This window comes from Drosophila tropicalis, unplaced genomic scaffold (assembly GCF_018151085.1).
Source record: "Drosophila tropicalis isolate 14030-0801.00 unplaced genomic scaffold, ASM1815108v1 contig_1, whole genome shotgun sequence".
NCBI classification, from domain to species: Eukaryota; Metazoa; Arthropoda; class Insecta; order Diptera; family Drosophilidae; genus Drosophila; species Drosophila tropicalis.
In genome coordinates this window covers 1,491,727-1,507,679 of record NW_027172355.1, presented here as the reverse complement: position 1 = coordinate 1,507,679, position 15,953 = coordinate 1,491,727, and the positions used below count along the sequence as shown (strand labels likewise).

At 37.0% G+C, this 15,953-nt stretch overlaps 1 protein-coding gene across 2 annotated transcripts in view; it reads left to right on the top strand.

Annotated features, from left to right (window-relative positions):
• LOC137577202 (cell adhesion molecule Dscam2-like) overlaps window positions 1-15,953 on the top strand; it is a 753,142-nt gene that overhangs the window by 650,916 nt on the left and 86,273 nt on the right. Inside the window, exons 7-10 of one of the 2 annotated variants that reach the window (XM_068293972.1) lie at window positions 13,105-13,241; window positions 13,299-13,458; window positions 13,527-13,637; window positions 13,741-13,899. The exons of the other annotated variant lie outside the window; for it this stretch is intronic. Of the exons in view, the coding sequence (XP_068150073.1) occupies window positions 13,105-13,241; window positions 13,299-13,458; window positions 13,527-13,637; window positions 13,741-13,769 (437 nt within the window). The 3' untranslated portion in view covers window positions 13,770-13,899. The remainder of the gene's footprint in view (window positions 1-13,104; window positions 13,242-13,298; window positions 13,459-13,526; window positions 13,638-13,740; window positions 13,900-15,953) is intronic. 2 annotated transcript variants of the gene reach the window in all.

The window sequence follows — 15,953 nt, the reverse complement described above, 5'->3', positions numbered from 1 at the left end:
CCTACTCGAGAAATCCGGTCTCGTCTGAATATAGAAGTTTGTGGAAAAAACCGATGCATCAGCAATGTCAGGTTTTAGCCACGTCTCTGTAAAAGCTAGAATGTTATGCTCAAAAGAAAGACTATCTACATAGAGATTAGGAAGCTTTAATTTCAGTCCTCTAACGTTCTGGTAACCCAGGCTAAGAGACGAAGCTAGTTTTTTGAGACATCAGCAGATGCTGATGTGGCAGGAATAGTGTTAGTTGTTGTTGTTGGCAGGCGAATCGGTTGCCGATTTGTCTTTTTTACATATATTTCTTAACTATTATATGTTTCGGACAAAAATCTTCTCGACATATAATGTCAAAGATATTGGAAGAAACACTTATTTTAAAGGACGAAATGCCCTGAAAATCAGAAAATTTAAACTTTCCCACCGCAAAATTCGAGACGTTAATTTTCTTCCGAATATAGGCTATTACATCATCAGATGTGACAACAGGGTCACCGCTGCAGTCAACTTGTTCACGGGGCCCTCGATACTTTTGGAACTATCGGCAATTTCTATTGGAAGGGGTAATTGCTCGTAAAATTGGACACTACAATTGGCACCGTTTTTGAGAAATTATTTTGAGGTGATACCGGATGGTTAAGTTTCTGTACTGAGTCTCCACCACAGTAAACTCCGCTTGGAGTTCGTTAAAACCTGCCCTTAAAGTGTCAAAACTATCTCTAGTCGGCCTCATAAATGAGCGCATCTCATTCTCGACCTCCCGGCAAGCATCACATCCATATTTTAAGCCACCACCTTTAGCAATAGACTCCTTGATTCTGCCTGTGTAACCTGCACACTTAACGTGAACCGCATTGTCACACAACCAACAAAGAATATAATCATGGGAGTCAACCGCATTAGTGGCGACTGTACATTAATTTTAGAGCAGACAACCATTTATTTTTTAAATTTTCAAATTTAATTTAATTTAAAGGAGGATTTAAATAAAATTTTAAAGGAAACAAAATGCATACATATGTGTTTAAGAATATACTGACCAGTTCTCACACAAGGGTTAATGTGCAGATTAAGCCTTCACTACTGAAAAGTAAAAGGAATGAAAACACGTATCACTGAGAGCGCAATCAAATATCAATAGAAAAGAAAGAGAGAGCGTCAAATTGAACACATGCAACAACAATTTGTACGCAAGAGCGCGGTGAGTTAGCTACAACGGTAAAATGTAAGTCACAAAAGCAATAAACAAAACAACATATATTAAAATTGTTAAAGGTTTTATTTTGGTAAAAAAAACACAAAAGCAAGTGAAAGCAATCGCGAAATGAAAATAAAATTCGGATCATAAAATTTTAATAAAACCGATATTGAGTTTTTCAGTCATAGAAAAGTTTTTAATTGTGAGAAAAATAAAAATTGATAAGCGCAAAAAAACACGTCCGTTCTCTGCAACTCGTGAAAGGTTTTGTATTGATCTCACTTAATCAAAACATGACCACTTTTATGACGTTCATGCAAAACTGCATGCAGATGCTGGTGCGGAATCAAAACCTGCTTATTGAAAAGCTTATCGAGAATAAATAATGGTTTCCTTACATCTATGTCTTTGGAATGCTAACGGCATCTCCAAGCGCAAAACGAACTGCTACTACTCCTAGACTCAAGTAAAATTGACGTCACGCTGATCTCGAAAACACAATTAACATCAAAAAATAATATACCTTCTTCTTGATAAAGGAAATGAACCACAACCAAAAAGAACTCGTTTCTAATTTTCCATATTTCAAAATATATTTGTTGTTTTAAATTAATCTTGTTATTGTTCTATCGAAAAATAGTTATAAATTAAAAATACTTCCAAAACTACTCTAAATAAGGGCTTAATTGTAAGTTTTTCTAGAACTGTAGCTGAAAAAGTAATTTTGGGTTATATAACATTCATAAAATGAATTTATTTAACCATTAACAATATTTCTTCAATAAATGAGGATGATTTAGGTCGAATGCATGAAGAAGAAATCGATATATAAGTCATATTTAGCACATCTGACAAACTAAAAAATAATCCCAAAATGAAAAACTTCAACTCGCTATAAAAAAAAACGAGCTAACTTTGAAAAACCCAAATAGGGTTTTGCTATACAATACATAAACTTTCAGAAAAAAAAGGTCTGGTGCGGTTTGATTTTACAAACCTTCATTTTGTTGCATAGTGTAATAAGTGATTACGGCCGCCTGCTGTATCCCCAGTATTTAGCTTAAGTACTAGACTAAGAAAAATATCTCAAACTTGTTGTTAGGCTCTAATTTAAGAGTAGATTCAAATAATACATTAAACGTTGAAAAAGACTAAATTGGTTTAAATTTTTAAGCATTATGACTACCGATCCAACCTTCAGTTATAAATTTTGCGGGTAAGCCCGGCACATCCAAGGAGTTTAAAAATTCAGTTGTATAATTAGTGGCTTCTTCTTCGTTTGTTCTTTATATAATGCCACAGATTTGATGCTTTAAGGCAAGCGTTTATTTTGTCGGCAGCAATAGATCTTGGAATGACTGGTAAGGTTTGTCGAAAATCGCCAGATAATAAAATCACTGCACCACCAAAACATCTCGAGTCATTGCGCAAATCTTTCAATGTTCGGTCGATCGCCCAATGATAATGGTAGAACTGTTACAATTAAAGTGAAAGGTAACGATTTCGCAGTTAACAACAGGTGGATTGTATCATATTCGCCACTTCTTTCCAAAGCATTCACTCCACATTGTAACGTTGAGTATTGCAATTCGGTGAAGTCAATTAAATACGTTTGAAAAAATGTCAAGAAAGGGAGCAACTTGGCGGTTTTTGGTATCCATACATCCAATATCAACGATGAAGTCACGGGTTATCAAATTGGTAGATATGGGAACTGCAATGGATCAATCCCCTGGGCCTTATGAAACTGGGCGTTATGACATGTACCCATTTGGCGTATATTCTCATTCCCTATTCACGAACTTTATCCCACTGTTGTACACTTAGATGTGCATCTAGAGAACGGTCACAGCGTCGAATGCTGCTCAACGTGCCGAAACACCCCCAGCGACAACGCTGACCAGTTTCTCCGCGATTTGCGAGGGCCAATATCATTAGAATCATTACGAACTGTTAATGGCATAGTGTGCCCACATTTCAGGAAAACGATACTCATTGGGACACGACAATCGCCGAAGCAAATATTTCTGCATCTCCAAGTTAAATACGCTCATTATTTGCTATCATCATTTCAACATGCTTGCCATCGAACCCTCGTGTCAAAGATAACAGTTTGTTAGTTTGTTTAGGATTGCCAGCGCCACATCGCGGAATAAATGGCGCATTTAATAGATTAATTAATTAAATTGAATTGAACGTGAATATGATCCACATGGACTAATCCAATCAGTTCAACCGAATGTACCACTGCTGAATCCAAAGCTGAGGGAAGTCTGGAATTGAAATGGTGGCTTTTTTTTTAACGACTCCGGTTGAACTGGGAAGACGTTCCTTATGTCATTCGTTTTGGCCACTGTACTTACGAGATCCGTAATTGCGGTAGCAGTTACTTCTTATGGAATTGCAACCACATTGTTAGACGGATGCCGTATGGCTTTCTCAGCGTTAAAATTCATCATATGGGCTGAATGCACAATGGCACCTCAACTGTCACAAATTTAGTACAAATTGATATCCTTCGTCTCCTTGTCAGAACATCATATGAACGGTGTGTTTCGTATATTCCTTGTGGTTGGCTAGTTTTGCGTGGTGTAAGTACAATATCACGTGTTTCCAAGTTTTCGCCAACAATCAGAATCGCCATTTCATCGATTGTTGGAGCACTAAGTGGGCGTTGATGTGTTCCAGCTAGTCTTTTATTTGCTCTGATCACAACTTTATAGTCCTCAACAGTTTGACCAATGCCTGATGTTCATGAAGCATTTGGTGCAGATCTTGTATAATTGCTCTTTTCGTAGCTGTGTTGATCCCTTGATGCCGGTTAAGTTGTTCTTCCATATGTACATCTTCAATAGGTTGCAACGATCCAATGCGATGGCAAATCTGGCCTTGAATTTTTAAATTCCAAACCATAGTAATATTTAGATTTACAAACACTTTTTTTAACGTAAATTATCATAAATGTTGGATTATATCCGTGCTCTTCGATAATTTCAGCCCCAAATGAAGTTATTTGGAAACAACCATTGTATTTTTAAGTGTTCCATAGAAAATGTCGTGGTTCTGGGAGTTTCGCCATAAAGCAGGGAACACAATGGCTCTGGTGGGGGGACCAATAATGGCAATTTTACTTAACCACTAAGGCAGCACAAACCAGGCGTTTTACCAGCAAACTTCAATGTGCCACAATGCTGGCAAACAATGTTCATAGGATCAATGCTAACTAATCGATGCAAGCTGTAGTCGATGGTGCAATGGTGCTCGATTCTAATCAATACTTGAACCATTATTCCTCATCTACACGGTAAGCTTGACGATTTCTCCTTTCTAATCTAGCCTTTTCACTAGCTGATTCTCTGTGCTCTTGTGTTTGAGAAGCACGAATGAAGGCCCTTCTTCGTTGAATACTAACTCGGCGTACTACTCGTACAATTTCTCGTTGTTAATCGGATAATTGACTCGCTTTATTCCGTAATTGCATTACGGCTCCGATGGGAATGATGGGATCTTCTAGGAATTTCGAATTATAATTTTCCGGATAGTTTTCACAAAATGGTAAGATATAAGCTATGTACATACGTCAAATGTATACATACGTCAAATAAGTAAATATTAATTAAAATGAATGAAGTACATAAGTAAGTCGACTCGCCGACTTGGGTATACCATACACCAGGTGAAACAAATATTTCAAATTTCGAAAACCAAATGTATGTCTATTAAATAGTTTTTACATGCTTCATACTATGTGCTATCTCGCTCACTCTACAAACACACGAGCACTCTAGCGCCGCCAATAGCCAACGACCAATTCTGGCCTTGTGGACCGCTTAGTAAAATACGTTTATACGCAGTCTGATTTCCAGTCTGATTGCAATAAAATTTTAGTAGTTTGGTAGAAATTGATAAGATTAATTAGTCTGCCGATAATTAAGAAGTTGTATACTCTGCGCGCATACTAAGCCAGTGTACATACTAAATTTGGTGGCTTTAGCTTTGTTAGTTTTTAATTAAATCAGTTTCGTTTAATTTTCGGGGGCGGAAGTGGACGTGGAAAATTTTTTAAATAGCCAATATCTGCGCGTCTATTTAGCCAATCTACATATCAAATTTGTTATAGTTTTTAAGAAAAATAGTTTTATGTGATTCCTGGGGGCGTAAGGGGCATGGCCAAAATTCCAATAAACTCTATAAATTTACATACCACACGAGTATACATACCAAATATGGTGGCTCTAGGTCTTATGGCCTCCGAGATCTGCGTGTTCATACAGACGGACGGACGGACAGACGGACATGGCTAGATCGACTCGGCTGTTGATCCTGATCAAGAATATATATACTTTTTAGGGTCGGAGAACCTTACTTCTGCCTGTTGCATACATTTTAGCGACTTTAATATACCATTTCACCCTATAGGTGTATGGTATAAAAAAAATTGCTTCATGAAAAAAATTAAAGAAGCTAACTTCGGCTGCCGAAGTTCCTTACAGTCCTTATCCATAATATTTTTACTTGTTCCATATTATTTTTCTGTATCAATGCACAGACAAACTATTCCAAACATAATTTCCATTTTTCTTCTTCTTCTTCCCCATGCTGCATGCTGCGATTGGCACGCATACACATGCTAGTAGGTCTATTGGGACCATACTTGATATTACTCTCCATGACGGTATATTGCCTCTAATCCTCGTCTGAATGACTTCGTCTGCATCGCATCCGCCCATACTGGCGTGCCGTAGAGCATGGTCGACTTGACGACGTTCATCAACAGTAATCGTTGTGATTGTACTGGGCCTCTTGTATTGAGCATGATTCGTATCATGGATCATCCCAGTTCAGCCGCATTTGCACTCGCGTGCACCATGAGTTCTCTGAAACAGAGGCGTGTATCCAACAAAACTGCATGTATCTAGCACAATTTTTGCCTGCTCTACCGTTTTCCTGCTGCTGATAAGAACTGCTTCCGTTTTTAGGTCTGCAAGTTCTAGTCCTACGTTCGCAAGCCACTGTTTTGCTATGCCAATCGATGTGACCGTCTTTTCTTCTGTTTCAGAGAGCTGCTCGTACCTTCATGAATTCGATCGCCACTCCTTGTGCTATATAGAAGCTTGCGATTTCGGAATAATAAGTGGGATCTATTACAGCAATAAGTGGGATCTGCACGTGGAATATTCTTAGCGCCTCGATAATCGGCTCCAGTTAGCTGTGTTGAAGGCGTTCTTCACATCAAGTGTGGTTACTAGGCAGTATTTGTTACCACCATTTTTCCATCGCTGTCCTTCAATTGATTTTCTCGCTATTTCAACAACTGTTGCCAATGCGTGTATTGTTGATTTGGCCTTACGAAAACCGCATTGCATCGGAGAGATCACCAGCTACAGCAATCGCACTCCCCAGCAGTTTGACTCTAGCATGCATTGTGGTCTGTATCTGTATAAATGTATCTGGACAGAGCGTTTGCATTATATTCGCCATGTGGCCCTCGCTTGGCCACAGATTCCATAATCATTTCTGCCTGCTTGTTGGCATCCAGTTAGTTCTGGGATCACTAGTGCTGATGCGAATACTTCTGGGTTTAGTCCATCAACTCTATCAATCTTGTCTTGCACCGCTGCTTGTTGGGCTCGACTGCCAATATTAAAAATAACGGCCATGTAGTCGCTGGCTGTGTAATGGCTGCTTATCTCCTACTGTATAGCGCTTGCAATCTGGCTGCTGGCAAAAGTCACATCAATCACTGACCCGTAGTCCGCTCTGGTAAAAGTGTAGCTTGTACCTGTATTTAGTATCGCCAGATCTAGTATGGCAAAAGCTTCTAGCAAACTGCGTCCTCGTGCATTTGTTGAGCTGCTTCCCCATTCGTGGGACCATGCATTAAAGTCTCCAGCAATAACCAATTTTCTTTTACCCCTTGCGTGCGCAGTGAGGTTTTCGAGTCTACTTTCAAACTCTTCCAAACGGAGGCTAAGTGGTAGGTAGCAGCTGTAAAGCCAAATATCACCTAGTTTTGCGCACACTTAGCCGTCAGAGGAGTATACCATATGACTGCCTTAGACGTTCTATACGCAGCCCAAAAACATTTTGCTCTTTGCCGCCTTTACCACCGATTTGCTACTCATCATTATGTGGCATAACGCTTCGTGTAGCTCCTTCGTTCGCACTATTCTTAGTGCCGAGATTTATGTGGCGTAGTCGTTTTTTGCAATTATCTCCTTAATTGAACATCATGTCCATTTCCCAAATGAGCGAGCCCAGCTCATCTAGCTCTACCACATTGGATACAAGTTTTGGAGAAACGGAAGTCTCCGAGCTGCTGGGAGCCATTGCCGGTGTTCCAGCCGTTCCTGATCGGTTAGCGTGAATAGCAAATGCCGCAAGCAAACTTTGCGTGTCTTCCACCAATGCGTCATCGCAGCGAGCTTGGTGGTCCATTGACAGGACAAAACGCTCCATCTCTCAAAGAATAACTTTTAACGCCAGCACCTCGGTTGTATTTGAACTTTTGAAATTTGCGGAAAAAGTGGCGCTTTTTCCCGGTTCAAGCGAGACTGCAGAGCCCTGAGCCCCAGACCTTTAGGGGCCCCTTCGATGTACTATAATTGTATAGTTTTTCCATAGATTTTCCTACCAAATCTATATTTTGGCAAGTGTGTGTCATTTTTCCATAATTAAAAAAACTTGAATCAAATTGAAGATAAACGAATTATGCACGCCTTTTCGTTACAGAGCAATTTACTTGAAAAACTTTTACTGTTTGATGAGTGTTAAAATCTAGTAAAAATAACGCCTTACGTAGAAACGCAATGTTGAAAAAAGATAATCGATCAAACTTGATGAAAAGCTTAAAACTGTGTATCTTTCATTTGCTTCGGAAAGCATTATACTATATGGGCCCTTTAATTTGTATGCCCGGTGGGCCCTTAGGGTCCCAGTCCGGGCCTGGTTATAAAAATTTAACGAAAAAAATAGTTTTTCTTCAACAAAATAAACATATAATTTTTCATAGTAAAAGCATACCACCCTTTCAACATATAAAATACTACGAAATGTGACGTTATGATTACAGATAAAAAACAAGCTCGTAAAACAATTACATAAACATAAAACTTGTTCCATGCTAAATTCACCGTCTTACCACCTATGAAAATATTTGACCATCATATTAAGCCATTTCACCAAGGCATCTGTGTTTAATATCAAAAACACTGTGGAATTTAAGTCCAAGTGAAGTTTATACCCAACATTATAGACTACTGGCCACGGCTTCACCGATCGCATCAGACCTAGTAATGGAGAAAATCTTAAAGACAATAAAGGGTACAAGAATGCTTACCAAAAATGTAGACGTCTTATATACCATTTCAGAACTCTATGGTATGCAGGAGACAAAATTCTACTTGGCTGGTATCAAAAACCTGCATTATTGAGACGAATTATTCATTTTCACTCCAAACAGCCCAAAAACTATATTATTAACAAAGTCAAAAATTATATAATGAGAGTTTTGGACACAAACGCCAAACTTTTTCACACATTTAACAAAAAAGACGATTCTAGAAGGCAATGACTTTCCAACGGGACTAATACGTGGATGGATAAAATCACACAACTGGACACAGAGCCAACAAAACAATACAAATTGCCCACATACAGGGGTTTTTGACAGATTGCAACTATGGACAAAAACAACGTTGCGTATGAAATTCCATGCATGACGAGCATAATAAATGTAACAAAGTATATAAGACCAAAAATATATTATCTCAAATATATTTCATGTACATCAGGACCCGCCACTCATTTTCCCTGAGGAACGAACTAGATCGGCACCTCTATGCGGGAGCCGGACGGATGCAAAAGTTGTCTTCATGTGTGCTTTACACTTCGAAAAATAAACAGTGGAAAAAATATGGCTCAATCGCTTAAACCAGCACAATCGAGGACCTGCGGCAAGAAAATATGAATGAAAAAACAACCCATAAATTAATTTTTTCATGTCGCAACAAAATGCTGCAACAGACTGGTTCACTTCGGCATGCACCGCGATAGTAAAAAAATAAACGCCGAAAAAGATAAAATGTCGTATTACTGAGCAAGCACACATGAAAACATTGATCGTCGATTTGTTTTCTTTATCTTTCTCTTGTCGTTTTCTCTTTCACTCGTTTTCTTAATTTGAAACAGAATTTTGTCAATTTTAATTTTGCCCAAGGTAAGGCAATGTACTCACAGAAACAAGTGCAGACATAAAACTACAATTTTATTACGCTTATGTTGGTTTATATGAGTGTGGGATATTGATGTTTTTTTTTTGTCACATAAAGAGAGCACGATGGAAAGATATAGATCAGTGGTCAGCACGGCGCATTTCCCGGATTAGGGCCTAGCTCTGCCGCAGCGCTGTCGTCTCACATACACTGTAAATACTCGTGTAGGTTCGGCAATGGCACTTCGGAAACAATTCGACTCGTGCTTGTCAGAAAAAAAATGATTTTCAAAAAGAAAATTGTTCCACATGTCAAAACTACACTAAAATGAAGCAAGTAAGTCGACTCGTCGACTTGGGTATACCATACACCAGGTGAAACAAATATTTTAAATTTCGAAAACCAAATGTTTGTCTATTAAATTGTTTTTACATGTCTTATACTATGTGCTATCTCGCTCACTCTACGAACACACGAGCACTCTAGCGCCGCCACTAACCAACGGCCAATTCTGGCCTTGTGGACCGCTTAGTAAAATACGTTCATAAGCATATTTTGCATGCTTCTAGTCCGATTTCAATAAAATTTGGTGATTTGATAGAAATAGATAAGAATAATTAGTCTGCCGAATTTGAATGCGATAGTCAAAAAAATACAGGAGGAAATCGGTTTTTTCTAAATTATGGAGGCGGAAGTGGGCGTGGCAAAATGTGAAAATATATAAATTCTCCGCGCATACTATGCCAGTATACATACTAAATTTGGTGACTTTAGCTTTGTAAGTTTTTGATAAAATCAGTTCTGTTTAATTTGCGGGGGCGGAAGTGGGCGTGGCAAAATGTTTAAATAGCCAATATCTGCGCGCCTTTTAAGCTAGTCTACATACCAAATTTAATGTCGGTAGCTATCATAGTTTTTAAGGAAATCAGTTTTATGTACATTCTGGGGGCGGAAGGGGGCGTGGCAAAAAGTTTAAACAATTAGTTTCTGCGCGCTAACTAAACGAGCATATAAACCAAATTTGATGTCTCTAGCTATTATACTTTTTAAGAAAAACAGTTTTATGTGATTCCAGGGGGCGTAAGGGGGCGTGGCAAAAAGTTTGAACAATGAATTTCTGCGCGCTAACTAATCGGGTATACAAACTAAATTTGATGTCTCTAGCTGTCATACTTTTTAAGAAAAACAGTTTTATGTGATTCCTGGGGGCGTAGGGGGCGTGGCCGAAATTCCAATTAACTCTGTACATGTGCATAATACACGAGTAAACATGCCAAATTTGGTGGCTCTAGCTCTTATAGTCTCCGAGATCTGCGTGTTCATACAGACGGACGGACGGACGGACAGACGGACATGGCTAGATCGACTCGGCTGTTGATCCTGATCAAGAATATATATACTTTATAGGGTCAGAGAAGCTTCCTTCTGCCTGTTACATACATTTTGGCGACTTTAATATACCATTTCACCCTATGGGTGTATGGTATAAAAAATGTTTCTTGACAAATGGAAAAATTTGTTTTCTCTTGATTGACAATTTGAATTCGATGTGAAATAAGTTTCTTGCTTTCAAGTTTCTTTAAAATAGGTTATAATGCAATAAATAAAAAAAAGTTTCGTACTTCGTGTTTGTTGCAACACACAAATCAGTTGATGTTCAGCAAGAAATATTTCTTTTTGCTATACTGTTTTTTCAGTGTAAAGCAAATGCAAAACCTAATTTTTGATTCTATGCGTGCCTACCCCTGATATAGAGCATTGCACAGTTGGGACTCTGCTCGGATAGCGTTGCAAAAATCAGTTTTTTCATGATCGCGTTTGACAAAAATGATATATGCAATCGATAGGGAATATTTCAGAGATTATAAATCCAAAAAAAATTTTTGAAATCGGTTGAGATTCATGGGTGCTAAAGGGGCCCAAAGCTGAGAGATTTTTAGTGTATAGGAAAAATTTATAATTTTAAAAAAATATCGAAACTGAATATTGGGCGATTTGAACAATCGATCTTGGTTTGGTTTCATCTGAAAAGTATGTTCTTTATTAATAGCATGTTTAATAAATTTTAATAATTACTTAAATCGTTATTGAACTAGAAGCGTTTAAAAAAATGTACTAAATATTGGCATTTTTAAACTTTGGTGGAACACAATTAACAAGTATCACCTAGTATCACTACGGGACTACTTACACTGGGTAGGCGAAATATTTACCTATTAGATGTATATGGTCCCAATATGCGGAGACCTGCGACACCGATGCATAAGCCATAAAAATTAGACAACCTCGCCTAAATAATTCGCTGCAGGTATAAGGAAGAAGAAATGATAACATTGCGTAATGCTGTTTTGCAAATACTACCTGTTTATATATATGCCTTTCTACAATGTTATGTGTTGATAAAAAATTTGTCCTAGTTGTAGGTTGGTCGTTTTTATTTCCGTTTACCTAATTGGATGTAAATATTAAGTTAAGTAAGTTTTTTACCTAATAATACAAAAAGGGTTCTACCTAGTTAATTCAAAAAATATAACATGAGGAGCTAATTGTTCCTCTCGTTTGCGACAGTTTATTTTTAACTCCATAAGTGGAAACACCTTAAATCCGGACTGAATAGTATTTGTCAATATAATTCAAGACAGTTTTATTTATTTGTGCAAAAGTGTTAAAGAATGAAAGAATTTTGAAAGTTTTCCACGAGTGTGAAAACTTAAATGATTTTGAAATGGGATTGCTGAAGGAGATGGGCGTTTCATTCGAAAACGCTAGTACGGAGCTTAAGGTAAAAATAAAATATGCACAATGTAACTTAAGGCGAACATGGATCGCAAGCGGCAGAAATCTGGCAAATTTGGTAAAAAAAATAAAGTTTGGCTTGAGGAATATACAAGATTCAAAGATTCGGAGCAGGAAGATGTTCAACCATCCAGCCGTCTCACAGAAAGGATTTAATAGAATATCAGTGTTTACCAATTGGAGAGCTATCCGAAGAAGCACAGGAATGTAAAAACAAGGACTACAAAAGGTTCAGATACACTAATAAATTAAAAACTTCTAGTGTTAGGCAAAATAAACCCTTTTTAACATGCCGGCTGCCTCTTCGGACCTACTTTTTGCATCACTGAAACACGTGGAATCACGAAAGGATTTGGAAAATAGCAACTATAGTCCCGAAATGTTGAGTTTAGTAGGTATTGAGTGTTGAAAATTATTTGAAGAAAATCAGCCATCAATAGCAAATTTCAAAATTAATCTAAAAAAAAATTTTTTAATTTTTCTTTTTTTCTTTTTGTAATTATTGTAAAACAAATTAAAACATTAGAAAATGTGACATAGTCGTTTAAAACAATGAAAATTCCATTTGTGATTGCAAAAAAACCGGATTTCGCTCCATTTTTAAAGTAAAAACATGCTTGGAAATATTTTCTGAATTTGACCTTGAATATTAAGGTATTCTTCAGAATCTAATAAAACGGGACATCATATTTTACATCGGATCCGATCCGGTGTTATCGATTTATAAAACGTTTCTTAGTCGAAGAATAGAGTGTGATTATAGACACAGAAAGATATAAACATCCATCAGATGATCTTGAACTATTAACGACAACTTTTTGAGCTTCAAAATGCATAATTTGAAACTTACTAGTGCAAATAATTATTTTATTACATTTATATATATTTTAAAACCATTTTCAGAGGTAGCACCACAACTCCTTTACAAGTTCATAGAGCAAACCATGAAGTCGGGGCCCTCAGTTTCATTAAAATGCAGTGCCAGCGGTAACCCCACGCCAAATATAGTTTGGAACTTAGATGGATTTTCTTTACAGAACGTAAGTCTTAACTATTTTGTTTTATTTATAAATTAAATATTATAATTATAACTTCAGAATGAACGTCTGATGATAGGGCAATATATGACAATGTTCGGTGATGTCATAAGTCACGTAAATATATCTGCTGTTAAAACTGAAGATGGGGGAGCCTACGAATGCAGAGCAATTTCTCGAGCCGGAGAGGATTTCCATTCCGCCCGTTTGAATATTTATGGTATATTTCTTTGGAACCTAAAAAGAAAGATAATAGAAAAAGAGATAAATGAATAAAGTATATTTCAGGAATGCCCTATGTTAGGTTTATGCCAAAACTGTCTGCAATCGCAGGTAAACTATTTATATTAAAGTGTCCCGTTGCCGGATATCCAATCGAATCTGTTCTTGTTACAAAAGGTATGACTTCGTGAAATAGTACACTTTCGTTAAACACAACCCTAAATTATTTTAGTTAATACGAAAATATGTATAAATTATTAATATTAACTGCATTTTATAGACGGTATGCGGTTACCCGTCAATATGTGACAACGTGTTTATAATGGAACTCTCTCAATAGAAAATCTTCAACGGGATACAGATCAAGGGACTTATACCTGCATAGCTAGAAATAAACATAACTACACTTCTCAACGGTCCGTAGAAGTAAAGGTATTAGGTACGTTAACTTAAAGCATACAAAAAAATTAATAAACAATTAAACTGTCTCAAAAAAATTCAGTTTTTTGAATTGTTAAAATCGAATAGAACTAACATTGTTTAAATCTCCTTTTTCAATTTATGTTTTGATTTTTTTCATTTTAATTAATCAGAAAAAACAAAAAAAAACATTTTGCTGATTTATAAACAGAAAAATACCAAACAAGTTAGGCAACTTTAAAATAAAACCAGAGGGCCGGGGCTAACTTCGACCGCGTCAAAGTTTGTATACCCTTGCAACTTTTTTGGTAACTCTATCCTTACCTATTAGCCATCAATGTGGAAGAACGTTTTATCTAAAAAGGCTTATGCTTGCGAAAGAAAGCCTACAGTCATAGGAAATAACGAAGATATTGATCATAAGCACCGTTTTCCACCGATCGTTCCTATGGCAGCTATATGATATAGTCACCCGATCTTTATCAAATTCGGCACAGTAGTTTTTAAGCGTAATAAACTCTCTAATATTAAGTTTCACGAAAATAACGAAGTTATTGAGAAAAGTCACTGTTTGTGACTTTGGGGTTTGTATGGGAGCTATATGATATTGTGGTCCAATCCGAGATATACAACCCCTGCAGTATATACAAGCCTACGTGCAAAATTTCAGCTCTGTAGCTCTTATGGTCTAGGAGGAGTTTGCGTTGATCCAATAATGTTTTCAATATTTTATTGCCCATTTCTTTAAAAGATTCTATTGAAAATGTTTCAAAGATCTTTTCACTCGGTGCCAATTTGAGTTGTTTGATTTCAAGTATACCGGCTTGTTTTTCAAGCCTTTGAAAAAACTGACCTAAGTCTAGATTTCCATTGGTATACAAATCTCCAATCTCAATTCTTGCTATAACTTTCTTTCCATGTTTGAAGAAACATAAATCGTGTGTTATGCGCAAGGTCACTACCTTTCCTACTTCATCATTGTAGAGTACTTCATGTATTTTGGGCTTAGAAGCGTCATTAGGTACCTGCCTAATTGTATTTTCATTTTTATCATCTGGCCAGAGATTATTTTGTCTACTTTGCTGCCTGGTAGTGACTTTCAGGACATTAGCTTTTGTGTTTTTTAGATCCTGAATTGTAATGCGGGATAATGCATCCGCAACAAAATTATCTTTTCCCTTCAGATATTCTACTGTAAATTCATATTCCTCTAGATCAAGTCTCATTCTTCTTAATTTTGAACTCGGATTTATCATAGAAAATAAATACGTTAGTGGTCTATGGTCTGTTTTGATTCTGAAGTGTCTGCCATATATATATGGCCGAAATTGTCTAATAGCCCAGTGTATCGCTGCTAGTTCTTGCTCAGTAGTACTTTTATTACTTTCACCTTTAGTGAACGAACGGGACGCGTATGCTACTGGCAACTGCTTATCGCCATAAGTTTGAGTTAGTGCTGCTCCACATGCATATTTGCTAGCATCTGTTATTATGCAAAATTCTTTGCTAAAATCTGGATACTGCAGCAGTATGGGTTCTATTAAGGCTTTTTTCAGATATTCAAATCCTTTTTGGCATTCTTCAGACCAAACAAATTCTACGTTTTTCTTACATAGTTGTGTTATTGGACGTGCATGTTTTGCGAAGTTTTTAATAAAACGTCTGTAATAGTTACAAAATGCAACGAATATTCTAGCACTAGCAGCATCTGTTGGTACTGGGTATTTTGCAATGACGTCATATTTGTTGTCATCTGGCAATATTCCTTTGTCGGTACACTTGTGACCTAAGAATGTCACTTCGTGCATGAAGAATGAACATTTCTCTGGATGCAGTTTTAGGTTGTGTTTTCTGCATATGTCAAAAATATCCTTTATGTTTTTGAGCATTTGCTATTTTCAGACCATACGGTAATCTAGTAAACTGATAAGATCTTATCGAGTTATCTTTTAGTTCTATTTGGTGAAAACCGGAAATCTAGGCATGAAAAATATTTGGCCCTGCCTAGTTGATCAAGAATATCACCTATTCTTGGTAATGGGAATTTATCGGACAACCATTTTTTGTTTATTT